The sequence below is a fragment of the Acomys minous genome (assembly GCF_964271855.1).
Source record: "Acomys minous genome assembly, chromosome: 5".
NCBI lineage: Eukaryota > Metazoa > Chordata > Mammalia > Rodentia > Muridae > Acomys > Acomys minous.
The window spans coordinates 45,790,812-45,818,418 of NC_140494.1; the positions used below are offsets into that span (position 1 = coordinate 45,790,812).

A 27,607-nucleotide genomic window follows, 5' to 3' on the forward strand; every position below is an offset into this window, starting at 1 on the left:
TGTACCATTTTGCCTGGATGTGAAGTCTGGGCATGACAGTCAGTGGTCTGGAAATCATAGCATCCCAGAGGCTCTGGGAACTCAGTCACTTGCTGTCTTAACAAGATCAAGACAACAGATGAGTGGGGCTCAAAATGATGCTTCCAGGGACATTTGGAAGAAGCCCTGGCCAGAGACAAGAGCCCAGGGTAAGCTTAATGATGGAGAAGAGTGGTTTGGGAAAGAGCTCATTGTATGAAGCAGGTGGCATTTCTTTTCTCTTACCGTTGGATGATTCTTTGACATTATGGAACCATCATAGAGATGAACATTTTAACTTTGGAGAGGGCCAGGCATGATATGATCACGAGGGACCCAAATGACCATGTCCTGTACTCAAGAGGAACATTTAAATTGATCACCTCAATTTTTATAAATAATCCTCTCATGTTATGGCATTACCATCACCTATGGCTAGCCGAGAGTGTTTGACCACCAAGAAATGTGTTTCTTTTACATCCTATGGCTTGTTGCTGTCAAGCAGTCTGAGTTATAAACAAACAAACAAACAAACCCAGGACACCCTCCAACTCTCTTCTTTCCCACTGTGTTACATTCCCACATGTCCTTCTTTCTTAGTGATAATCTTGTTGAAAGCTAACAAATGTCTGGTTCATATTGGTAGACTGCGTTAGACTTGAATCAAGGAATCCCATGTGGTCACTGGATACAGTACTTTCATGCAGCTGGGACACAGCTCAGCAAACCTGCCGTCCCCACTTCCTTTACCTTCCTGCCATCCTGGGTCTGCGTATGAAGCCCAGGCTGGCCTCAAACTTGTGATCATCCTTTCTCAGCCTCTTGAGAACTGGGATGACAAATGTGTCACCACTCACTGCTCTGGGCTTAGCACACTTTAAAGAACAAGACAGGAGGTATTTTAGACTTCTGTCTACAGTGTCTGTCACAATTATTCAGCTTTGCTCTTAGGATACAAAGGAGCAACAGCGTGAGGTCATGCCTGAGTTTTAGTGGGTCTTCAATTCTACAGAGTTTGCTGACTGCTGCTCTTGAAAAAGGGGTTAAGCTCTGGAATTTCCAGCTTTAATCCAACAAGTAAAATCACCTGATGAAACTGAAAATCAGCCATTGTTGTTTTTCATTTACAGGATTCAGAGGACTTAGCTACAGTTTTGGAAATTCCTTGTCTTTACAATGGCACTGTTCATAAGTGGACCATGCCTTTAGGAGAACAGTACAGCTTAAAGTAGATGCTACGTTGGTTCTTCATTTTAATTTCTCCTGCTTGCTTTTGATAGAGTTGAGTAATGAAACTTCTCTCAATGTCTCAAAATAAACCATATCTTTCAAAACGTCCCTTCAAATTCAATGGATTACCAAACCAGGAAGCCAGATTCCTTTGATCACATATGTGTGTCTGCCAATGCCTGTGTGCTTACATGGTCAAAGCACAGTTTGACTTTTCACATTACTAGTCAAATTATGGGCATTTTTTTCTACCAGTAGCAAGAGGATGACTAAGCCACTTGGGATGCTTTATGGAACATAAGAATTCTTCAGTGTTAATCACAACATCACTTTGTGTTTGTACTGTGTAAAGATGTGTCTAGCTACCTGAGAAAAACATAAGTGGAATTTGCATTCAGGCACTTCAACAATGTATTCTAATTGGAAGTGTTTGTTTGTGCCATACTCAAGAGTATTTAGTACTTTGAACTAGACTAATCTTGAGGGGGAATTTTTTTTCTCAAACAAAAGAGGAAGCTAGTAGTTTAATATCTTATATGCAAATGAGTTCTGATTGTGAAAAATGAGCACAATTCATTTTTAAAAGACTCATAAGCAATTTCTCTATTCCTTTTTAGCAGTTAGTTCACATTTATTTGTAATTGAAAAAAGCAAGCTTCTGTTAAAATAATTGTGGTTTATGTTCTTTTTGAAAAATTACCTTGCCCATTAAAGGCTGCATGTATTGCCGGGGTGTAAGGGCACGGATGTAGCCAGTATGCTTGTGATAATTGTCTGCAAGTGTTGTCCCTCCTGTCTATGAAGCATAGACTGGTTTTCCTGGCAATGGCTGTGACTGGTGGTGGAGGCAGGGCGGGAAGATCTGAGGTCAGGTGCCTTCTTGTGTTTTATCCATTAACTCTCAGGAAAGGGGTATGGTTATCTCAAAGAGAGTCACTCTGATTTTGTGGACTCCCCCCCAACCCCCCGAAGAAATGGGGTTTCCAAGCCACAGTTAGATGCCATCAGTCTGGGTGCAAACGTCAAATGAGGTAGGTTGATGACTGGATTGTTTGTATGTAGTGAGTTCTTGGTGAAGGTTTCAAATAAACTGCCATTTTCTTTTTCAGACTTTAACTTCATGAAAAGAGCAAGCCCAAGTGTGAACCATCATAAAGCATGAAGTCTGTGACCCAGACCACTGAAAGTTTAGAATGTCACACTTGGTTCCTATCCTAAGACACGTTAGGATTGTGTGAGAAAAGGGAGAACCAATGAAAGAATGGAGAAAAGAGATATTTTCTCTTTTTATAAAGCTTTTAAAAATATATTAACCGAGAAAATGAGAGTGTCACAACGTCATTGTTCAGATAGACCCCAAGTGCCTTCTCCTTATCTTGCTTGTCTGTTTCCTGTTCCCAAATTATCCTCTTTCTACTTTCATATCACAATATGTATTGTTTCTGTTCCACATATGAGAGACAGCATTGTACTTGCCTTCTGAGATGGCCTTGCTTAACTTCTCACTTTAACCAGGTGCGTGATTAAGAAAACAAACCACAAAAGCTGCTCAGGATACGGGATCAAAGCACCGTTGTTCATTATGGGGGCGGGGGTGGAAAGGGGGGGGGTCTGGTAAAAATGTAAAGCAGCCCAGCCACTATGGAAGTCAACATGGAAGCTCCTGACAAACCCAAAAGTGGCCTAGCGGCTGAAAGTGCTTGCCATGCATGCCCGTCAACTCAAGTTCAACCTTAGTAAGCCAGAGTGGAAGGCGAGAACTGACTCCTGAACAGTGTTCTCTGCCCTGTACACATCCTGTGGCACACACACGACCTGCATTCATACACACACACACACACACACACACACACACACACACACACACACGCGCGCGCGCGTGCGCAACAATCATAAACTACAACTCCAAGTATCATGTGATCCACCCGTACTACATCTGGAAATATATCAAAAGGACTGGCTCTAAGACAACATGCCACAAAGATAACCGTGTTTCTCATAGTACTTCTCACCGTAGCCAAGTTACTGGATGGACACACACACACACACACACACACACACACACACACACACACACACACCATGGAGTGTTATTCAGCCATAAACAAACAAATTATGTTATTGTGGGAAACTCGATGAAACTTGAGATTGCCAAGTGAAGAGAGCAGATCTTTAGTGCCATCACTCCTAGCTATCTTTATTTCGGTAGCCATCACATGGGACAGCCTGTTTCAGTTGGCGCCAAAGGAAGTAACATTCTGCTTCTGATTGCTATCTCTGTAGACGTTCCCTGGCTCAGATGTGGTCGGAATGGCAGTCCACCTTCTGTTTCTCGGTTGTTCCAGCTGACTGAAGATGTAGCTTGGTCGTCCCCCCACCCCACCCCCGCCCCTTTGCTTTTTGTGGTAACATATTCTACGCAGCTATGCTTTGAAATCCATTTCCCAAACATGTAAACAGTTTCAACTTTCAAGTGGTTTGTCTGCAGGGAAGGGAAGGAGATCAGCTCATCGCACGCACGCACACACGCACGCACGCACGCACGCACGTCTTCAGTCACTTTTTGTTTATATCTTTTTACCTGAAACAGTCTCTGTTGTACTCCCATGTGAGAAAGCCAAACGTAAATTCTACAGTTATGGCATTTGTGCCTTTGATCCATGGGGTTTTTGAGGTGAAGTAGCTCGATTGTTTTGCAAAAGAGAGTGTGTGTGTGCAGGGGTGTGAGGGGCAAGGGCTGGGGGTGCTGTTTTAAGAGATTTGATTCAACCAAATCTATTTTAGGTCCTCTTGTCTCACGTTAATGACACAGTAAAACAATCTACCCACTTAATTCTATAAGAGGTTCACTAGGGTTTTCCCCTTAAAACAGGCTCGTGAATCACTCGTGAGCACTCACTCTCAAGCTGGTATCTACACTTTCCTTAACATCTGAGGGGTATAGGAAATCTCTGATCTCTGTGTCAGTCTGTTATTGCTCTCCGTGTCAAGGCCAAGGTGTTTGTATCATCTTGCCCTTCACTGGCTGCCCTGGGTCAATCAGGAAGTGTAATTTGTAACCCACCACTCACGACTGTACAATAGGGTAGGAAGGCACAGGTCTGGTTGTGTGCCTCAGTCACATGTAGGAGACATGGCTGAGCACCTAGGGTAGGGACCTGGTTTATTTACCTATTAGAAAAAAAAATGCCTGACCGAATCTGGACATGCTCTGTTCTTGGTATCTGAGGTTTAATGATTACTCTGTTGTCTGGTTTCGGCACACTTTCCACATTGCCCTGTCGCCCATTTCTTTGCTTTGATCCGTGTCTCAGTGAGTGAACCACAAGTCTAAAAAGAGGATGAAGAATCCTTTACTAGATGTTTTTTCGACTCTAGTTCTTGCAAAGTAAAGTAAGGTTTTACAGTAGTTAGTTTATTAAGATTGTGTAAGCTGCTTTATCTGACTTTTACCACTTAGGCTGACCTTTGCTTCGTCACCTTTGACCTTTTTAGGATGCTGAGATCTTCTGTGACATAGGCAATAAATGTCTAGGAGAGTTTGGGGTCGATCTTGTTTTCCAGTGGGTAACAGATGTGTAGCACAGAGTCATGATGTTTGTATCATGTCTGAAAGAAATCAGTAGGTGGGTTTGGGTCTGTGAGACTTTCTCATTAGACACACTTATTATTATTATACATTTTTATGAAGACCAATGTATGGAGCTAAGAGGTGCAGTTCTAGACATTTATATTGCAATTGTAGTAACCAACACTGGGAAGAGGAAGTGGCTAATTCAACTTGAAGTGTATCATGGCTAAGGTAAGGAAGGCCCAGTCCTTAGTTAAATGGATGTTTACAAATTTAAAAATCCTGCATAATGAATGACATTAGGTGGTTTTCTGTGGAGAGTAACTGTTGACTTGGCTCTATTGAATGTCTTGAACAACCAGGGAGTCCATGTGAAGGTGGTATTTAGGATCCAGGATGCTGACCACCATCATGGCAAGCGTGGCATCCAAACTCAGTTTCTTGCTTGCTTTTTTTTTACACCTATAAGAAAAAAGTGGTAATGCCTGAATTTTGTCCTGGATTCTGTGCTAAGGTTGATGAACAGGTTTCTGTTAGTTCTCCTCAAACTTTGCGTGTGAATATTTGGCTTTATGGCCTTGGGTGGAAAACAAAACATTTTTGTGGGAAAATAATTCAATTTAAAAACTATTACTAAACCTCAAACAGGTGTATTGAACAACAGGGAATATGGTGTTTAGTTGCATGCTCTTTGCCATAGCCTCCTAATTCTAACCCGAAGTAAGAAAAAGTTTGGAAAACACCGTCTTCTGAGGGTATATTGAATGAAATCCCTCCTCTTGCTTGTTCCCTGGGGTCATTTTCCTAAATCTTTTGGACCCAGCCATTTGGTGTTGGGGTTCTTATTCATCCTTTACTGGTGTGGGCTGTCTGTTTTCATCATTGTAAGATTTTTAAAATTTACATTACCTGTTCTTAGAATACTAGAGTACACAGTAGAATGTGCATTTTTGCAGAGCGTGACCTAGGATTATAACAGTAAGGAAGGTGATTATTTTAAATCAATGCTCTCTTGTTTCTCAGTTGTGAATGTGGTGATTGTCTGGCTGCTATTTCCTTCTGGGTTTTCAGGGTAACTTGAATTTCAGTTTGATCTGTTACATGGAAATAGAGCAGATGCTTTGTTTTAGGCAGAAGAACGTAAGCAGAAGTGGAGTGCAGACCTACTGTGTGTGTCAAGCGCTGACTTCATTCCCTTCACTGCAGACAATGCATTTATTGCTGCAGTGACCTGTTGACCCTTTTCTTCACTCAGGCAAGCTTGGCTTTGTGGAGGCTGACTTCCCTGCCCTGGGTTACATAGCTCAGTGAGGTCTACTGACCTCAAACCCCACTTTTTTTTTTTTTTTTTTGTACAGAGTATACTGGATCAGAGCTCAAGCCATTAAGGTTTTCTATTTGAACTCGAAGAGCAACACCTGTTTTCTGAAACATGAACTCTAATTACATAAAGTAGAAGCTTCTGAGAAGAGAATTGTCTCAGAGCATAGATAGGCCACAAATCCTGAACAAGAATCAAAGCCTTCCCTTATGTAAGAGGAGAGCGTTCAAAACCAAACAGCACCTGTCCTATGTTCTCCATGGTTAAGGAGTAAGTTGTTGGCGTTAACAAGAGCCTTTCTAAGTCCTGGAGATGCAGGCAGGGGTTTCTCTGCATTGTGGTCAGGGGCATTGCTCAACAAAGGCTGTTGTGTTCTGTTCTCTCTATGGAACTAAGTGAAGGGTTTTGAAAGAGAGCAGCAGAGATGAGCAGGGGTTGCAGGCCGGCTGCTGGAGAATTGTGGAATGCGTTCTAGTTACTGTAACGTGTTTGTAGCTCTGCCTACAGGAAGAACTCAAAGGCAGTAAGTATGTCCTGAGACTTGATGTCTCACCGGGACCAAGACCACGACATTCTGTGTATCCTCATCATTTCCAGGTGAGACAAGGCTAGGTCTCTCCTGGGTTTCTTTTTTTTTTTTTTTTCATACTTACTTTTAGTTTGTTTTATAGTCACCAGCATCCTTACTTGTTCTCTTCTCATGCTTTAGGAAGTATAGCTGACACAAAAGTCATACACCTCTTGTCTGAACTGCTCAGTGTGTTACCCTTGGTCACATGCTGGGAAACCTTATGTGGTACACTAATGAATAAACAGGTTCTTACAGTCTAGGCTAGGCCATCAGTTACTCTCCTGAGAAGTCCCTGTGATCACACCACTTGCCTTCGTTTTTACAAGCTCTTCGATGATTGTGGTGTATGCCAGTCTGACTATTGTTGGGCATTTTGTGTTGAAGTGGTGGCAAAGTGAGAGACTTTGAAAAGGATGCTCTAAGTCATATTGAATCACTCCCATCCGTTCACGCAGAAAGTGGTACTAAGTTTCAACTTAGCACTGTACTGTAGTCAGGACGAAAGGGTCTTCTTTTGGGTTCCCCGGGTGGGCTGCAATACCCTCCTTTCTGTCGAAATCTCACAGCATGCTAGAACATTCCTTCCTTGAGTGGTGTCTCATTAGGTAGCTTGGAGGCTCAGATCTGAGGAATGTGAAAGTGTGGAGGAGAATGTGAGCACTAAAGAAGAAGTTCAAGGGAGGCATATCAACTGTGAGGAGTAACCTGACGACCGTGTTGTCTGAACTCAGCTTTCCCAGATGGGACCTGACAAATACTATATACCTGATGGCTTCTCATTCCTTTGTTAACTTAGAAAACATTCATCGAACGCTTCATTGTGTTAAGCAAGACACTAAAGAAAAGCATATTCTTTGTTTAGTTAATTAAGGATAGGCATAAAGAATTCTAGAATGTTTTTCTGTGGTAGTGATTAACACTGAAAAAGTGGCTTTAAAGCTGGACATACTATACTTGTTGATTGGTGAAAAAAAGGGATACATTAAAATAAAAATATTTGACAAGTTTAAGCAGTCATAAAATGTGTGACTCATCTGTTTATATTTGGGGGTAGGACTGACTGTAGCTATTCCTGGTGTTGGTGGGCCTCCGTTCTTTGTCAGGCAGCTCCAAGTAAGAGTAACTGTCATGGCTCCAAGTCCATCATGTCCTGTCTGGTCCACTAATAAGCAACAAAAATATCTCTACAGCTATTACTTATTCCTCCCCGTACTTTATTTTGGATCCCGTTTGAGAGTTCTAATTTAGTTGTGGTGATCAGACATACTGCTTTCCTGGTCTTTGGAAGGGAAATGTGGCTTAGAAATGATCTCAGCAGCTTGCATTTCCTGAGGTAGTTGGTTGCGGTTCACTTACCGTATTGACTGAGAGCGCAGGTGATTCATAGAGAATCCTGAGTGAGGATGCTACAGCCAGTGCTTTTGAAAGAACCAACGATTAAGTGCAAATAAATAACAACGAGAAGCCATGGTGGACTCTAAAAGCATATTCCACGACTGATGAAAATGCATAATACATGAGCCCTGAGTGTACTTGCCATGAGTGGCAGGATATATTAAGGGGTTCTGCATAATGTCTGCAGTCAACCTTTGCACGCGAAGAGAGGCTTCGCCTGCCAGCTTCATACTGTACAATAATCAGCTCAGGCTTTTATGGTTAGAAACATGTAGGATCAATTAGAGGAGGTACAGCTTTAAAATTGACCTGTCTAATGTGCACATAGTTACTTGAAGTGGGAAAATCATGACCCTATTGTTTGGAGGATGTCTGTATTCTTATTGGTAACCGTACCATGGGTCACAGTGACAGAGTTTGCTGCCATGGACGTTGCCTGGGACTTAGTCATGTTTTATTTAATGGAATAGGAATCATAAGTGTAGCTTAGCGTACTTATTTTTCTACTGCTATGTGAAAGAAGGATTTACATAATTCAGTTTGTAAACATCGTCGTATTGATTCTTTTCATCTTACAATTTTATAGCCAGAGTTTCATGTTCCTATGTACAGTGAGTTTATAGTATTTATCAAGCTCTCATTGAACTGTAACTTCCATAGAACAAACACAAAACAAAACCTTTGTTCTATAGACATCAGATATATTTGAACAAATATTGAAGAAAAGCTTTAGGTCATTGCTCAGGTGTACTTGACTGCTGAAATGTTTCAATACAATATCATAGAATATAAAAGGATTAAGCAATCAAATGACAAATGACTAAAGATGAATAGTTTATCTAGACCAAAACCAGGCTTTGTTACTGAGGAGAATAAGGGTTTTTGCATGAATCAAGGCCCTTTCAGTACTGGTTGAGAATATACACGTGAAATTGTGCTTGGTGCCTCAGTGTCTCAGAGCCCATGAAAGTAGGGGGAATGCCAGAGTCCATTTACTGCTACACTGGGTTACAGCAAGACCTCCCTAAGTCTAATGGTCACGAGGTTAGTCATACAGTCATTCAGCTGGTGAAATGCCTGCCCCTTTGCTCTCAGTACATAACATATTCTCTGTTGACCGGGAAAGAGCCAAGAGAATTAATGACTGGCCAAATGAAAACCTAAAGCTCTGAACACTGAAGGAGAATTATGATCCAACATTACTATTCAGAGATCTTATGAGGTGCTTTGCTTGGAATTGTTCATATTTCACCATATTCATCTAGAAAAGAGCAGTGTTGAGTGAGGGAACAGCCCTTGGAATTGGATAGGCTTTTCTTCCAAATAGCAACAGTCTGTCTTTAACAAGCTTAGTTTAGGTTTACATCTTTGAATCTTCTAGAACCTTCCTCCATTAATACTTTTCCATTTTAGTTTCTTTGTTCTTTGTACCATCCCATATTCTCATATATATATTTTTTCATTCCTTCCAAGTCCCTGTTGCAAAAGAGAAGTCAGCCTTGCCAATCCTCTGGAACCCTGAAATCATATACTCTTGGTGTTGGCTGAAGTGAGGTCCATTCATGCCTCTCAGATACGATTCAGGCCTTCCCTGAGAGACAAGCATCTCCTTCCACTGGCAAGGTCAGGGATAGGGCAGTAGTCCACAGCTTCCTGACCTGGCCAATTGTATCATCTGTTCTTGTCTTTCTTAAGTAGCAATATGACTTCACAGAGATACTTCCTAAAACTATCCTTGATACTTGAGACATACTTCTTTATTTTCTAACTGTTCCCACAGTTAACTCTTCTGTGTTGTGCCATCTAAATCTAGGCATTTCCCCATTAGGCAACATGTATCTTTCTAATGTACAGTTTCCTATTCCTGGGAGAAGAGTGCCCTTTCTTACTTCATGAACATCAAAAGGTTTTCTGGTAATTTTCAAGGCACCCCTCCTGTTGGTTCCCAGGGACCAACACTTTGCGTTCTCTCAGGGCTTTCCAGCTAAAAGCTTATTTATCCTTCAAGGCTGCTTGGCCTTTGGTTAAGGAGCTGCATGGGTGAGCCAAGTAGAGGGTGAGTTATTTACCTCCTATAATCCTCAATTTCTTCATGGTAATGTGGGACTAGTAATAATTTCTTCCTCATAGGACAGTTAATATATTGGTAGATACAAAGATCATTCATTAAAATCATCTTAGGGAGAATAAGTCATGTACGTAAGTACTTTTGATGTTTCCACTTAATCAATAAACTTTCTCTGCTCCCATGTCTTTGACTGTCATCTCCTGTTTTTCACTGTTATCATATTTATATAGTTTGTCTCCCTAAATATTGTGTTCATTCCTTTCTGTTTACTTTCTATCAGGTTTTAGACTCATGTGCTTCAAAAAAGAGGTCCTTTCTCACCCTGACTAATGAAGCTTTCTAGAATGAAATTTGATCATTTAATCTCTCCAGGTTCTCCTGCATGCTGGAATTTTCTTTCTTTCTTTCTTTCTTTCTTTCTTTCTTTCTTTCTTTCTTTCTTTCTTATGTAGAGATAGTCTGAATATGTTTCGGTAGGACTGGCCTGGCATGGGTGAGTTACACTAGAGAGGTCACGCTCTATCCATTGTTCATTATGCTGGAAAGGCTTTCTATATTCCTGCACATTTCTGAGCTTTTGTACACAAAATTCATCTTGGCCATCTGTTTGGGAAATCTGAGTTATAGAAGCCTGAGTGTGTATATTTGCATGTGGGGTATTTTTTCTTTCTCTTTTTTATCTTCCTTCCTTCCTTCTTCCTTCCTTCCTTCTTCCTTCCTTCCTTCCTTCCTTCTTTCCTTCCTTCCTTCCCCCTCCTCTCTCTCTCTCTCTCTCTCTCTCTCTCTCTCTCTCTCTCTCTCTCTCTCTCTCCTTCCCTCCCCAATAATGCCTTTGAATATATTTTCATAATACTGGTCACATTTTATTGTGACAAGGGAATAGATTGTCTTAAAAATGCTTTCTTTCAACTTCTACTCATGATATTTTAAAGATTTGCCTTGGTTAACTTAGGCTGGGTTGACAATTTGTAATACAGTTCTCTCTCCCTGGAGAACATTGCCATCCCTGAGTGTAGTGATGTTAGAATTGCTGAATAGAAGCTTTGAGGGAACCAGGCAGTGAGAAACAGTAAGTCTTATAATGGAGATTATCACCAGGCACTGGAGAAACTTGACAGCAAATCTTTGTGATGGAACACATACTGGTAAGAATACCCCAAACACAAAAGCTACATTGTCTTTACCTCATGTCCCCCTTTTAGAATAAAGGCTTGACAATTTAAAATAAAGGAACCAATCATTTGCTCAAAATAGCAAGTGCTGGGCTTGACAAACTATTTTAGACAGGTTCTTCTATTTATACTTACTAAAACCACCCTTTGCTTCTTTATTTAATTCTTTCTTTAAGGTACGGGGAGACTTACTCCCAACATGTTTCAGCTAGTGTGTGTGTGTGTGTGTGTGTGTGTGTGTGGTGTGTTGGTTTGTGGTATTTGTAAGAGAGAAATCTTCCTTGTGTAGCCTAGATTGTCCTTGAACTTTTTAGCCTCCTGCCTCAGCTGCTCCAGTGTTGGAATTAGAGGTATGCATACACCACCACACCCAGTCCCCGCTAGATTTGACAAATAGCTTAGATTCCTCCATCTTGAGTTGTTGTAAATCCAACTTGTCTAGTGATAAATGTGTCAGCAGATGTAATACGTGAGCTGACTGTAACAGTGTATTGCTTTCAAAAAAGTCAAGAGTTGGTTTTCTGGGATCTAGGACTGCTGAGCTTTGCAGCCATGAGTTAAGGAAGTGACAATTTCTTGTTCAAGGAAGCAGTTAACATACTGTAGCCCTGTATCAAAGAATTTGGTTGAAAAAGGAGGACAGATGCCTAGCATCCTTCTACGGCAGGCAGACATACTTTCTTCTGACTATAAGACAGAAGCATGATCAGGATTACTTCTCGTGTGTATCACATGATGAACTCTGCTCTCTGAACAGGCTGTTGTATATCCATGTTGGTCTTTACTGCAATATGGAGTCTACACAATAACATGTGCTATCATACTTAAGAACTCGAGCCTGCCAACTCCAGGTGAACGGCTAACTAATCCAGACTTGAATTTTCACAATAGGAATTTTGCAGTGTTTGGCAGCTCTCTATGTGAGAAGTGCTTGGATGTCATTAGTGCAAAGAAGGAAGACACAGACAGAGGTAGCCTGTGAAGTAACAGACGAGCCAGCTTTGGATCATATGGAGGTGTTTAATGACATTTTCTTGTCTTCATGCTGTTAGTGTGTGCAGGCTAATGTATGCCAGGGAGTTGTATGAAGTCACAAAGCTGTAGTTGTTGATGGAGTAGCATTACTGTGCATCATGCTGATGAGACATGGAATTAGGTATATTATAGAGAATACTAGTTAGTGCCTTGGATTTGCATCCTTATGCAATTATGCATTTTCTGAAGAAGGGCAGTGCTCCGATTGGGGTTCTGTTCTTCAGTCACTCAAAAAACTGGGTAGCCTACATCATGGTAATAGAACCAAGGAAACTCAACTAAAATGAAAAGGAAGTGATGGTAAATCATGCGTATCTACAGGTCAGGCACCCAACTTCAAAACACAGACCAGGAAAAGCACCAGTAAGTGAGCGTCTTAGTTTTGCATGCTGCCAAACTTAGGGCCATTGGGACCACCCCAGTCAGTACAAGGGTCTTTGAGGGAGCTTTGTTGAATATTATTTAGACCTTCCTCAAAGGGCTGAAGGCGTCTTGAAATTAATAAAACCCTCATTTTTCCTACTCAGTGCCTGATTTAATCCAGAGTTCTTTTATTGTCCCTCATCTATACCCAAACACACTATTGAATGTGTTTTACTTCAAAGAACAGGGAAACAACACAAAGTGTTTATTTTTAATCAGGAAACCACATGAACAAGTTCCATGGTGGCTACACGTGGATCAGATACTATCTTAGCACATGGCGCTCTGACTTCTAACATTTTATAGCACTGCAGTTCTTTTGTTCTAAAAGCCACTGCACTCTGATATTTTAGTGCTGTGTGTGCGTGCTTGCATGCACTTGGTGTATGCGCACATTTCTGTGCAGGTATACATGGCCCTGTGCATGCAAAGAGGACAGTGGACGACGTCACTGTGGAAGATGTCACTACTCTATCAATATTCATCGTATTCCTTTGACACATGCTCTACTGTTGGAATTTGGCTGGAACCCAGCAATCTCCAGAAATCCTCCTGATTTTTTACCATGCCCCATGGGTTAGGGCTAAGGTTAAGGTTAGGATTAGGGTTAAGGTTAGAGTTAGGGTTAGGATATAATCTTACCTGCTGAGCTATGCATCCAGACCTACTGCTGTTCTTTTAATTAAAACCAAAAGAATGTCTAGGTGATAGCTTGCCATGCATTTTAGCTGGTCACTGCTGCTGGAGGTTGAGGAACCTCAGAACTACCAGGTGTAGTCTAATGGAAAGGATCCAATCAGTGTTTTCTACTCAGTCTTTACTGAGTCAGAGAGTTTCCATTTACCAAAGCAATTTTTCAATGGCCAGGGGCGCTTTTCTCCTTTAGCAAATATAGAAAGAATATCTTTCTATTTGGAGAAAGAAAAATCGATTGGTAAGAATTTCTTAGATAATTTCATCATTCCTGAGTCTATTCGAAAGGCCATAGGTATTTAGAAATGAACTAAATAATGTTTTCCCCTTAGACAATAATTCCCCAGGCTTCTGGGCTCAGTTAAAATCAAAACAGAAAATGGTTTCTTCCAAGGCGAGAGATATTAACTAGAGAGAACAATATTTGTGAGCTATGCCTTAGGCCATTGGAAGGAAGGAAAAAGAATAGTCTTAGCAACATTTTGGCCTTTATTTGTCTTGTAATATCTTAGTATTTATTTCTTTGGAGGGGTTTTTTTCCCCGTATTCTCTTCGTTGAATTCAGGATGCTATTATTTTCTCCCCTGGAAACAACAACCTGGTTATATAAGAGAAGGTCCTCTAGGTTTCTACGTTGCTTTCCTGTGCCTGGAACAAAAGTCTGTGGTTAGGACCGGAAGAGCCATGGGATGCACCAAGGAAGACGGGTGTCTGCTTTATCGCGGAGGAGATGATTCTACCCACCACTGGCAAGTTTGTGGGAGGAAGTTTCTTGGAGATGCAATATGCGGCGATATGTGGCTAAGCTTCGAGACTTAATGTCCTGTGAGGCAGCTTCAGAGAACAGAAGGGCTCTGTTTGCATGGGCTGTGTGGTCCTGAGGCTCTGCAGACAATGTCTGCTCTATGGAGAGTTTGAGGAATGGCTGCAGGATGATCGTTCCTACATCACAAGAGCTGACTTATTTCTTACAAGTGTATTTTGTATTCCGGAAACAGATTTCTTCCTTCCTCTTAGGTCAATGAAGACTGACCTTATATACTTAAATGGTTTTCATAGGATGCAGAGTGGGTAAAAGAAATTGTTTTAATTTAGCTCTCTAGATTCTGTACTTGTTTTAAATTTCTTTGTTTCTATTAGATTAGCAGTCACTGCCTTTTTTTTTGAGAGACAGAGAGAGAGAGAGAGAGAGAGAGAGAGAGAGAGAGAGAGAGAGAGAGAGAGAGAGAGTTAGGTAGATGATATATTCTAGAAATTAGGGCTCCAAACCTCTTCCTTCTTACCTTTTCTTAACATTTCAACACAACATTAAGTTGCATGGCGTGTTAATTTGTAGGATTGTGTTAACCATCCTTCTACTTAAGCTGGTTTTGAAAAGATATGACCGGCATGGCACAGAAAGGACACATGCTCTGGTAAGTCCCTTCCCTTGGCAGAGGGTGAATCCTGCTGCGCAGGACCATGGATGGTGGTAGATGACACACCAAAAGGAGCAGGAAAGGAAACAACTGTCCTTTATAAATAGCCACAGCACTGTCGATTGCTTTGTGCCAGCGAAGCTAACGAAACCTGACTTTTCTGACAGTTATGACTTCATCTGTGATGTATTCAGTGAGGTCTCTTTCTGACTCACAAGCTAACACACCATGCTAAAATATCTCCTGAATGTAATTGAGACCCCCCCAAAGTTCTATTCTTTGGTAAATATTAAGATTGTGTTTCATAAAGTTTATTTTAACTTTGTTTTCATAGTCTAAAATTACTATTTTCTTATCTCTAGTTTTTAACAAGTATCGCAAAAGTTGACGTCATGTCAGATAATTCATCACAATTGCAACCAAAGCTCGATTTTTAAGGGACAAAATGGTCTTAGTTTTATGATCACAGGCACATAGAACCTTATAATGTCACACTTTTATCCTAAATAGCATTTCATATAATGCTATAAATATTCATAATGCCTCCTGCCCCATGTCAAAATTGATTAAACTTCCAATACTTTACTGGTCAGGGACTTTGAGTCACAGATGGAAGGGGCCCAGCTGAGATTCATAGCCAGTGTTTAACAATCAAGTCTTGCCACTTTTAGCAAGCTTTGTACTGAATGTCACAAGTCAAAGGAAAAATGTTATTAATTTTTCTCTCTAACTGTTGATCGTGACTGACCTTTTCCACCTTTATTTTCTGAGATGGGAAAAGTAACTTTTAATTGAACTGGCTCTACTGGTAGACTGGCTTACATTAAGATTAAACAATGTACGATCAGGACTATTCCAGAAGAGCTGTTTTTTTGTTTGTTTGTTTGGTTTTTGTCAACATCCAAATCATACTGTAGTTTGTGAGAGCTGGGTGGTTTTATGGACTTCTGTGATAATTGCTGACTGGGGCCTGCTGTGTCCTGGGGACTGTATACAAAATAAGCACAGCTTACATAATGTGACTAACTAAGGAACATATATTCCTACTCCCCAGGCTTCCTGTAGAGAAAACAATGCACATTTACAAGAAAATTTCAGACCATCTCTGTTAAAGAGCGCCTTTATTATAAGTTCTGAATTATTTGCCATCTTTACTCTCCCACCCTTTCAAATAAACATAAAGGACAAATATTTATTCAAGTATTCAAATTTTCTGTAGTTATAAAATTTCCATATTTAAAACCCTCAGCATCAAGAACCAATCATCATTAAGGTTTACTGTAGTACCATGATGAAAGATCACATTTCTCCTCCCTGTGAAATCAAAACTAGTTGTAAATAACTTTTTTTTTTTCCCCTATAAGAAATACCTGTCAGGGTCCAAGAGTTCTAGTACTTGATTTAGAGGAAGAACTGAAGCATAGTTTTTAGGATATTTATTACTTTACCTGATCTACCTGGCTAGGAAGGCATTTCCTTATGAGCCTCCTCCGGTGTAATGAAGTTAAAGGAACATGACTTTAGATGTGGGAGGGATGTAGGGCCTGGGAAGATGATGGAGTCAGCTATTAGAACCTGGCTTCCCTCTCAGAGGCCAGGTTTAAAAAGCCAGGCGTAATGGTATAGACTTGAGAGAGGAGGCTCCCAGGCCTCGGTTTACCAGTCTAAGCAAATTGGCAGGTTCCGGGCCCATGGGGGAACTTTTTCAAGAGAACCCAGGGGTCAGCGTTTGAGGAACAACTGCCAAGGCTGTTGTCTTAGTTCCTTTGCTATGGTTGTGATAATACACAATGACCAAGACAGCTTATAAAAGAAAGGATTTAACGTGTGGGTTGCAGTTCCAGAGGGTCTGGAGTTCATGATCGCCATGCCCAGGAGCACGGCTGCAGGCAGGCAGTAAGGCAGGATACTGTAACCGTGTCTGGGAGTTGACATCTTCATCCTTAAAGCAGGAAGCAGAGAAAGAACTAGCTGGGAATGACCGGGTTTTGGAAGCCTTGGAGTTGGCCTCCAGTGGAATCCCTCCTCCAACAAGGCTGTGCCTCATAATCCTTCAGAAACGGTTCTAACGCCAGTGTAGCAAGCATTAAAATATATGAGCCTATGGGAGCTGTTCTCATTCAAACCACAATTGTTCTGTGATCCTTACATGCCTCTATATGTACACACACACACACACACACACACACACACACACACACACACACACAGTTTGCGTCATCAATAAGTATGGCATCTATGAAGTTGGTCTCAAGAGAGTCCTGCTCATGAGTCATGCTACGTGGAAACAAACCCTGAGCTCCCTGACAGTGGATGCAACCAGGCTGCTGTGACCAGCAGCTGCCTCTGACTCCTGTAACTCTCACATCTTTTTTCTTGCTCTTCACCCCAGGTTGCTTGCACCTGCTAATGGAATGGTACTTTCTCTTTTTGTAACAGGAAAGTGGATCTTTCAAACACACCTTCTGGAATACTGGTTTTTATCCAATTAATTAAACAGAGGCCAAGTTTCTAGGGAAGGAAAATAGAATGAGATGATAGTTTTGCGAGATTTAAAATATGTTATATATTAGTGTTTTTTAAAGTACTAAAATACTACTTCATTTTTTGATACTTACTCAAGAAAAAGATTCATATGTAGAAAATCACCAAAAAGAGAGACATTTGTCATGTTGCAGCCTCCCATGAGCATGCTAACTTTGACTTGTTAGACAAAATAATATAAAGATTTTTTCTTTACCTTTTATATATAAATTTGAAGCAATTGACCTTTAAGTAAAGAATATAGATTCTTTTCCTTCCGAATGTAAAAAATGGAGTTTCTTGTTTCCTTGAAATAACTGATGGAAAGGTGTTGAGAACACAGTGGAAGGTCAAATGAGGCTTTCTTTGTGACCACTCAGAGCTAGTTCAAATTTGGAGGAATGGGTTTATAATGCATGCATAATTGTCTTGTTTTGGTTTTGATACAAGATCTTGCCTGCTACGTTACGCAGGCTGGCTTGGAGCACAACACCCTACTGCCTCAGCCTCATAGGTGCTAGGATTACAGAGCTACTATGCTCCACTTCTAACCTGTGGCTTGATACATCTTTGTCTAGAAACGGATTTCCTGCTAAAGTGGCTTATTATTGGTGTGTTTAAAAAGACTCATAACATTATGAGACTTAGATATGTCTAAACTATTCTCAGCAGAGAGGCAGACTGATTTGGTATCAGCTGTGTAATTTCTCAAGCACATCTGCAAAGACAAGAGGAGCTTGTTTGAAGCATACACATCAAATATCTCCTGAGGACATTTTAAAAAAGTGTCTGATTTTTTTGACCGCATTTTAATTACAGTGTATCTAATGGCTGGTTCCATGTGCAACTTAAGTTCTGCTATTCTGATGGTGTTTCTAAGTGCAGAACTCTCCGGGTATTGCAGAAGAAGTATGGGGGAGGGGAACCACCATGTTAACAGACACGTGAGCTGTCAAACACTTTAAATTCTCATGAAATCGACACCTATTATTTTATAGGAAATAGAGAGAGAACAAGGTTTATTAACTTGCTCAAGGATTCAAGGCTGGTGTGCTTTAGATGTGGAATTCATGGGTCAACCATGGTCTACTGTCGAAAGTCTCCATGCAGTAATTCTTGTCCCTTGTTAACCAGACTCAACCCAGCACTATTTTTCCCTCTGCCATTTGTGGCTAGTTTTATTTTTATGTGTATTTGAAACTGTGATTCTGTAGTTTTAGCTCTCGTGGCAGAACTCATTCTTGTACCTTTACAGGAAAATGTAGAAGGCACTTCCTGTTGGGATTTCATCACTGAGAGAGACCCTAGTGTCTGCTCTCACATGAACACACAGAACTCTAGCCTGTGCGTTTAGCACATGCACAGGTTTTTTTCTGTGGTGCCACTCGTTGCTAGGTGACATCCTAACTGTGAGGAAATGCAAAGACAAGCTTACCTCTTTCAATGCCACTTTGGATTAGGCTTAACTAACTTCCAAGATAGATTACATCTTGACTCAAGATACTTGTTTCTTCTCTGACCCCACATTTCTCATCTGCATATGTCTATAGTGTGTTTGCAAATGTGTTTGTTCAAATGCTTGCTTGTTTGTATGAAGGCCCAAGGTTGATTTCCAGAATGTTCCTGGACTACTCTCCACTTTATTTGTCAAGGCAGGTTCTCTCAATGGCAGGTTCTCTCAGAGTTGTTTGAGGAGGCTAGTTTAGTTCTCTTGCTCAAGGCATCCCAGTCTCTACCTCCCAGTGCTAGAATTGCAGACTATGGCCCATAGGCCCGAATTCCAGTCCCTACAAGCACGTTTAAGCTGTCAAGCTATCTCTCCAGCCCTGTATCTGTCTTTTTCTAAAACTCACGTTGCAACTTTGTATATTCAGTAATTTCTTTCGAAACTAGAAGGCATAGAAAGGAGAGGATCCATCCAACTCCATGGCTACGCGCCTTGCTTACTCTCATTTCTTAAGGGTCTGAGAAAAGAATGTCACTAGAGAGTAGAAGAAAGAAGAGAGTGCGCATGAAGTTTCTTTTGTAGCCTGTATCATTTTAATGTGCTGCGCTCCGGGCCATTCTGGGAGGTCCTGCTGCAGAGTTCCTGGGCGTAGAGCTCCTACACCAGATGAGCATCCTCGTGGGTGGAGTTCACTTCACCTGCCAGGTGGTGTCTCTTGCACTGCCACATTCTTTGGGTCACTGGCATTTGTTTTATGGTAGAGCTTTAGAGCTCAGCTAGTTAAGAGTTTCCTTCTGAGTAATAGGAGGGTGCTAACGGCACACCGTTGTACCATGCTCTTAGGAAGGGTAAATAATTTAGACACATCATTTTGGATTAGGAGTGTTCCCGACATCTTAGATTTCAATTTGTAACTTTAATTTATTTACCCCTCTGGGTGCTGGATAGCTGTTCACTCTTATTCTTGTGGGAAATAACCAGAGGACGGCTGTCCTGGGGGCTCTAGTGCATTCCATAAACACTCAGCTGTATTCCACACAGGTAAGAAGCTGAAAGCATGGGGTATTTGTGCTTTAAAAAAAAAATCGACGTTAGTGAGACACGTTCTCTTACCTACAACTTGATTGCGTCTGTTCGATTTCCACCAAGGAAAGAATCACGGCAGGGCTTAAAACAAAGAATAGAACGTGGCTTTCATTGTGCTTCAGGAAACCAATTTTAGCAACGTAGATTTTAGGTTTGTAAACCACCAGGACTTTAAACCTCTGGGGATTGTTGTATAGAATTTCACACCGTGGGTGTCAGAACCCAGTGCTCCATTCTTGGTTCACAATGAGACTACATTTACTCTTGGCTTCATAGGCTGTAATTTCTAGGTTAGTGTATGGGTTTCTGCGATACAGGTGGGAGAAGAGCCTGAAGGTAGACTTGTCAGGTTTTCTGTTTCCTAGTTCAACCTAACACATCCAAATGTGACACGGAGCCGTGTGTGTCTAAGAATGTGGTGGCGTTAGAAGTTGCAATTTAACTTATTAGTCAAGTTTGTGTTTTCATCTACTGCTTTGAGGTAAAAATATTTTTAATTGTGGTTTTACCACATGGACTTGCTCCTACCAAAAATTAAGTAAAACAGGAACAATTGTTCAAAGGGGGTTAGGACTCTCAGTCACTCCCCCTTTCCCATTTTAAGAAATGTAACAGCAATTCTTGTGTGACATAATAAAGATCTTTTTTGAAAATAGGAAGAGTACTTTAGGCATCTTTGTGTTTATTCCTTTTTTTTTTCTGTCTCCTCCAACTCTTAAAGTCAACCCAGACAGGAAATTAGCACAGCATGGTGAGACAGATTTTGACTGAAGAATAGTACTCTCTCCAACACCTGACTTTCAAACCGTGTGGGTTATTTCACTTTCATGAATCATGATTTCAAGAAGTGTAGTGAAGAAAAAAACACCTTTTCTGATCTGAATGGATGATAGGAAGGGGTAGGGGATAGTTGGGTGAAGACAGCAAAGGGTCCTGGTAAGGGCAAGCAGAGCTAGGAGAGTGTCTGCTCTGTCCTGTGGCCCTGCAGTGGGCTCTGCCTCATCTTGCAGGGACCACCAGGGGCAGTGGAATGTTAGCTTTTAAAAGTTTTGCCATCTTGCATTAATAATTAAAAACAATGAAATTTTCTCAAGAAAGCAACATGTGAGTGACTTCTCACAGGCGTACATTGCTATAAAACGTGAAAATAAACAGATAAGAGATTTCTGATTTATGCTGTGCAGTTTTTCCAGAAAGTTATTTGTAAATTAGCAGGTTTTGTTGTTGTTGTTGGTGGTGGTGGTGGTAGTTTTTAAAACAGCTATATTGTAGTTCTAAAATGGCTGTCCCTGCCATTTTGTGCTGCAGTGTTCAATCCTGGACGTTTGAGACAGATAAGAAACCAATACCGAGCCACCTGTCCTCCCTATTGGCACCCGCAGCTCAGGCATTGATCGCCTTTATTTGACCCCCCGACCCCCAACTTGCTGCCCTGTAGCTGAAGCTTTCCTCTTTTGCTCTTTGCTTCGATGTATGGTGTTACTTCTAATTGTGAGAGAATGCATGTGCCATCCAGGCTGCTCCGTGGCCCCAGTGCAGTGGCCTGAGGTCCTTGACCCCTTTGCTCTACAGGAGGCCTCCTGCAAGTTTGCCTACTTGACCCTAACTCCCTCCTGTTTTCCCGTGTGCTTCCTTGCAGAACTCCAAGATGGGAGGCAAGCTGAGCAAGAAGAAGAAGGGCTACAATGTGAACGACGAGAAAGCCAAGGACAAAGACAAGAAGGCTGAAGGCGCGGGCACCGAGGAGGAGGGGACCCAGAAGGAGAGCGAGCCCCAGGCGGCCGCCGACGGCGCCGCCGAGGTCAAGGAGAGCGCGGAGGAGAAGCCCAAGGACGCGGCGGACGGCGAGGCCAAGGCGGAGGAGAAGGAGGGCGACAAGGCTGCGGCCAAGGAGGAGGCGCCCAAGGCCGAGCCCGAGAAGAGCGAGGGCGCCGCGGAGGAGCAGCCCGAGCCCGCGCCGGCGCCCGAGCAGGAGGCGGCCGCGCCCGGGCCCGCTGCGGGCGGCGAGGCCCCCAAGGCCGGCGACGCGGGCGCAGAGAGCACGGGAGAGGGCGCGGCCAAGGAGGAGGGCGAGGCCAAAAAGACTGAGGCTCCCGCCGCCGCCGCCGCTGCTCCCGCTGCCGGCGCTGCCGCCGCCGCCGCCGGCCCGGAGACGAAAAGCGACGCGGCCCCGGCGGCTTCAGACTCTAAACCTAGCAGCAGCGCGGAGCCCGCGCCCTCGTCCAAGGAGACGCCCGCGGCCTCGGAGGCGCCCAGTTCCACAGCCAAGGCCCCCGCGCCCGCCGCGCCGGCCGCCGAGCCCCAGGCCGAGGCGCCCGGCGGCGGCGCCAGCTCCGAGCAAAGCGTGGCCGTCAAAGAGTAACCGGGACAGCCTAGCCAGAACCGACGCCACTTGCAAATGACCTGTCTCACGCTCTCTCTGTCTCTCACTCTCTGTCCTCTCTCTGTCTCTCTATCCTATACTAACTTGTTTCAAATTGGAAGTAAGGATATGTATTGCCCAAGGGATTAAAAAAATGAAAGAAAGAAAGGAAGAAAAGAAAAGAGGATGTGTCCCATCAGGGGAGGGAGGGGGCGGGGAGAATCCAAATAGTATTTTTGTGGGGAAATATCTAATATACCTTCAGTCAACTTGACCAGTCAGTCCTGGATTTTAGAGATCATTGTCTGAAAGTACATCATCTGTACCTGAACCGCTGTCCCGTATACTCCATCCTTAAAACCCCAGCATCTCTCCCGTGATGCGGTTGGGGAGGGAAGCGTTTGAGTCTGCCCACAGGGCCAGTGCCAAGGCAATCAGATCTTTATGAAAGCAGTATTTTCCGTGTTTCCTTTTTAATTTACAGCCTTTTCTTATTTTGATATTTTTTTTAACGTTGTGGATGAATGCCAACTTTCAGACGGAGCCCACTTAGCTTGTCCACATGTATCTCGATGCCAACCCTCCATTCTTCCTCTCCACATATTTTTGGGAGTAACAAACATTCTCTCATCATACTTAGCCTACCTAGATTTCTCATGACGAGTTAATGCATGTCCGTGGTTGGGTGCACCTGTAGTTCTGTTTATTGGTCAGTGGAAATGAAAAAAAAAAAAAGTCTGCCTTCGTTGCAGTTCCAGTTTTCTTCCATCTGTGTCACAGACACCAACACACCACCCATTGGAAAAATGGAAAATAAAAAAAATAAAAAATAAAAATAAAAAAATGTACAATGGATGCATTGAAATTATATGTAATTGTATAAATGGTGCAACAGTAATAAAGTTAAACAATTAAAAAGTAGTAAAGACTCTTGGCTTTCTTTTCCCCTCCCTTCCTAGAGTGGTTGTTTTTTCTTTCCTGAGTGTAACTGAATGAAGGTGTAAAGCAGGGTCCTCAAGTGGTCTTGACCATTGTCTTTAAAAAACAAACAAAATAAAACACACCGAACAGTGTCATCCATGTCACGTCCCATATGGTGAGCAGGGGGAAAAGTTATATGGATTTACATCCAACAATAGTGTACATGTAATCACCAATACTTTAAAAGAGCAGATATTTTGGATGAAACACAAGGACAATCAAAGGCTGTATCTTGAAGGCTGGATCTTACAGAAACATCCTGTGTGTGTATAAGTTGTGAATCTGTGGACCAGCATCTGCGCCTGCCCCTCCTTTAGGTAAACTGATAACAGAGCCAGGCAGGAGTCCGGAATGCCATGATCAGGTAGTGAGATGGCAGCCAAGAGAAAGCTGCACTCTCTTCTGTTGCTTGTGGCTTCCACCTTCTCCAGACCTCCCTTGCTCTCCCTTTGAGGAACATAAACCTTGTGACCTCACAGACAAGAACTCTCTGATAGCTGAAATGCGTAGACGTTTGTGCACATGCCCAGGGAGGAATGTATACCACAGGCAGATGTGCTAAAACGACACCCCTTGATGACTCCTTTACTGGATTAGTGACCATCTGTGTGTTCGTGGTCCCCTTACACCACACAGGGAGCAGGGGCTTGGGAAAGGCAGCTTTAACTGCTGCAGAGTGTAAGAAAAGCAGTGACTGTCTCTTGAATCTCTGAGAGTAACTTGGGAATGGTCCAGTCCTATACTGGAAACCATTTAAAAAGAAGAAGAAGAAGAAGAAGAAGAAGAAGAAGAAGAAGAGGAAGAAGAAGAAGAGGAAGAGGAAGAGGAAGAGGAAGAGGAAGAGGAAGAAGAGGAAAAGAAAAGGAAACCTAGCCACTGCAAAGGTTCCTCAGACCCGGATCAGAGAAATACCCAGAAAAGTAGTTAGCAGGTTTGTCTTTGAGAATGACCCTTAGATTTTCCTGTAGAATTTGGGAAGCATGGCCCTGTGGGTCTGAGTCAGCCTGGTTCTATTCCAGTGCGCCACACAGAGAGGATAGAGATGCTCTCCAGACAGTCTCCGAGTATGAGGACTCAGTCCCACACCTGGAGAATCAGAAATGACAGAGTTGGACCAATTTGTGTACTTTTCAAGTCCAGGCCAAGCTCATGATCATGTCTAGCTCTTGGGGTTCTTGTTCTTACAGGAAATGACTTTGAACTTTTAATGCATGATCATAGAGCACACATGAACTATGTAAAAACATTAGCCACCAGACAACTGTTTTAGGTAAGAGAAACAGCAGGGAGTATCCAGAGCATTAACCAGTTGTCCTAAAATATGAAACAAATCATGTGGGCATGGGGTTCATGTGTTAGGGAGGTGACAGATTTAACAAACGGGGAGACATTTATAGAATCACAGATTATCTTTAAAATTAAAAAGACACTTTGAAAAAGAAGTTTATTGTGGATGGCAACGTACCTTTGAAATGACATTTATGTATTTCAATGAAACATGTCTGGTGAAATAGGTTATAGATTTCCTATCTCCTTTCACCATGTTCACAGGATTTTGGGTGAGAACAACCAACGTGGGCTCTCTGGGTAACATTCACCAGTCAAAGTTGTTGGGTGAGATGAGTGAAATAAGGCGACACATTCCAACTTAACGTGTTGAAAGCTGTGGTGCAAGAGAATTAAAATCTGAGCTACAGCTAGTCATTTATTTCCTAACTGTTCTGTATTTTAACAAATAAAGAAATGTGGTCACCACAGCGCAAAGGATATAATTTTAAGGTGAATAAAGTCTATGACTTTTAACTTTATCATCCTTTAAAGACCTCTTACAATGTAGTTTAAAACTATTATATTCAACAGAAAAAAAAAAACCCAGAATGTGGGAATGGCTGGCTCAGCCAGATAGGGAAAAGTGTTGGGTACTCACATTAATTTGTTGGGTGCTGATGTATATCTTACGGAGGTGTGGGGGGGGGGGTGGGGGGGGGAGCAGGGAGAGAGAGGGAGGAGAGAATGAATAGGAACCAAAATGCATGTTTCCAAGGTTGCTGGTTTGTCCTGTCTCTGGAGGTCCTACTCTGTGTAGCTGACGCTACCTCTGAATGTTGGCTATAGATGCAAGTCCACAAGAGCTGGGCTGTGCCATGCAACCTGGGACGGTCCAATGTGACCTTCAGCCTAGCGAAGATCACCCATAGGCAACTTCCAGCCATCGAAGAATAAGAAAAAGACGCAAGAGCACCCTCCGTTCTTCTTGGGGCCCTCTTCTGCTTACTGGAGTCAAGACTCAGGCTGGGTGGACTATAAAGATGTGGCTATCAAATATCTGCCGTGACCTAGACATTCTCTGGCTGCCCGTGCCCAAGTTCTTCATTGGTAGCCAGAGTCTGCTTTCATTGAGCACCCTGGACATTTAATCTTCATTGAGCGAAACACCAAAGGGTACTGGAACACAGGTTCCTTATCCAGACAGACAACGTAGTGACTAAAGTCCACCGCCAAAATTGGCCTTGAACAGAATATCAATTTTATATTTATTCCTTTCTAGATGTCAGAGTTTGAGATACAGGAAATTCCAATGATTTCATTTACTGGGGAAAAGACCTACATAGAAAGCATGCCAAACTTTAAATTTTGGGATTACCCAGTCTTCTGTTTTAGGATTGGAAAGATCCATCATCACGATTTTGATTCAGACCAGCCTTTCACTTTCAACAATAATATTTCAGATGTATTTTATTTGAGATTTTTTTTTAAAACTAATTTGCACACTATTGAAAACTGGATCCTCGGGGACAATCTTAAAGATGTACCATGGTGACATCATTGCTGCTTTTGGGATTCATCCGAGGAGGATTTTTTTGTTTGTTTGTTTTGTTGTTTTTGACACAGTCTTAGTATATAGACCTGGCTAGCCTGGAAGTCATCATGTAGACCAGGCTGACTTCAAATGCCGGAAGCCAGAGATCTGCCTGCCTCTTCCTCCCAAGTGCCACCACTAAAGGCATGTACCACCATTCTCGACTAGCAGGAGCTTTGCAAAAAGAGCCGTGGTCAGTTTCATTTGAAACTGGCAGTATTTTTTTACCCCTCTTTTTCTGCCAAGCCGTGGATATTTAAAGTATTTAGCTTGGGGATGGCTCTTTAACAAGGATGTCATTCTTTCAAAGCCCTGTGTGCTAATGGAGAAGTAAAAAGGGTAATACAGGAGGTTTTTGTGACAATCTGGTATGCCATTAGTTTTGAAATAAGACATTCTTCATCATGAGATTATATGCTTTCTGACTTTTTAATGACACAATTTTCAGTGGTATGTGAAACGTCAGGTCCTAGGGTCTGGCTGCGTTAGTTCATTCTTCCCCACACTCAGTCATTAGACTTCATGTTATTAAGAGCAGTTCCCACTGAGCAGTCTTATGTTTCCACTCACATGTGCACTGGAGGAGACTCTTAGGGGGAATATCATTGGAAAAGAGGAAGATATTGGAAAAAAACTCCCAGTGCAACTGTATTCATGAAAACACAACAGCCGAATGCATCTTTGTATCTCACCTCCCCCTACTTTGGTATTTTTCTGACAGGTAAACATCACATTTGTTTCTTATTTTGTTTTGTTCAAAAGTAATTTTATATTTCCCCTGAGTTCTCCTCTGGACTCAGGAAATTCACTTTTAATGTTACATATAAATCAACTGACATTATCTAACATATCTTTTTCTTTTACTTTGCTCAGGTCAGTGTATTAAAATTCCAACGGATGAAGGACAGATTAATTTGCCCAGATTTGAAGTAATTTAAGAGAACAGTCACACTTGCTTTCTTTCATTCAGTTTTGCCTTCCCATCTTCCAAGAATTAAGAGATGAAAACTTTCCCAAGAAAATGGGGCCTTTTCATTCAAAACAAAACAAAACAACCAAATACTCTACTAATTGCTAACCAGAGTTTCAGAAAATAATTAAAACGATAAACTTTTAGTTTACAAGCTTCCCTGTACATTAAAATTTATCCAATTTCTAAAATGATGTAGATATTTTGATAAGCAAAACAAAACAAAACAAAAAACCCAAAAACCAAAACAAAAAAAACCCTAAAATTCTGAATTCCAAACACTAGAAGGAAAAGCTCTGCATTGACAGCCTCACTGCCTTTTTGCCTTTAAGCTGTGAGTTTATTAAAACAGAAAATGTTTGAATAGGCACCAAAGACTGCTGCCTGGTAATGGAACGATAAAGCCTTGGCAGTGCAGTAAAGAGTCACAAAACCTGAAATCCAGTTACATAGTAACACTGTT

General features: G+C 42.0%; 1 protein-coding gene across 2 annotated transcripts in view; it reads left to right on the plus strand.

Annotated features, from left to right (window-relative positions):
- Nucleotides 1–23,259, plus strand: part of BASP1 (brain abundant membrane attached signal protein 1) — a 49,887-nt gene extending 26,628 nt beyond the window's left edge. For both annotated transcript variants that reach the window (XM_084781642.1, XM_084781643.1), the window contains exon 2: nt 21,611–23,259. In XM_084781642.1, the coding sequence (XP_084637768.1) occupies nt 21,620–22,333 (714 nt within the window). In that variant the 5' untranslated portion in view covers nt 21,611–21,619 and the 3' untranslated portion in view covers nt 22,334–23,259. The remainder of the gene's footprint in view (nt 1–21,610) is intronic.
- Nucleotides 23,260–27,607: the final 4,348 nt, after the last annotated feature.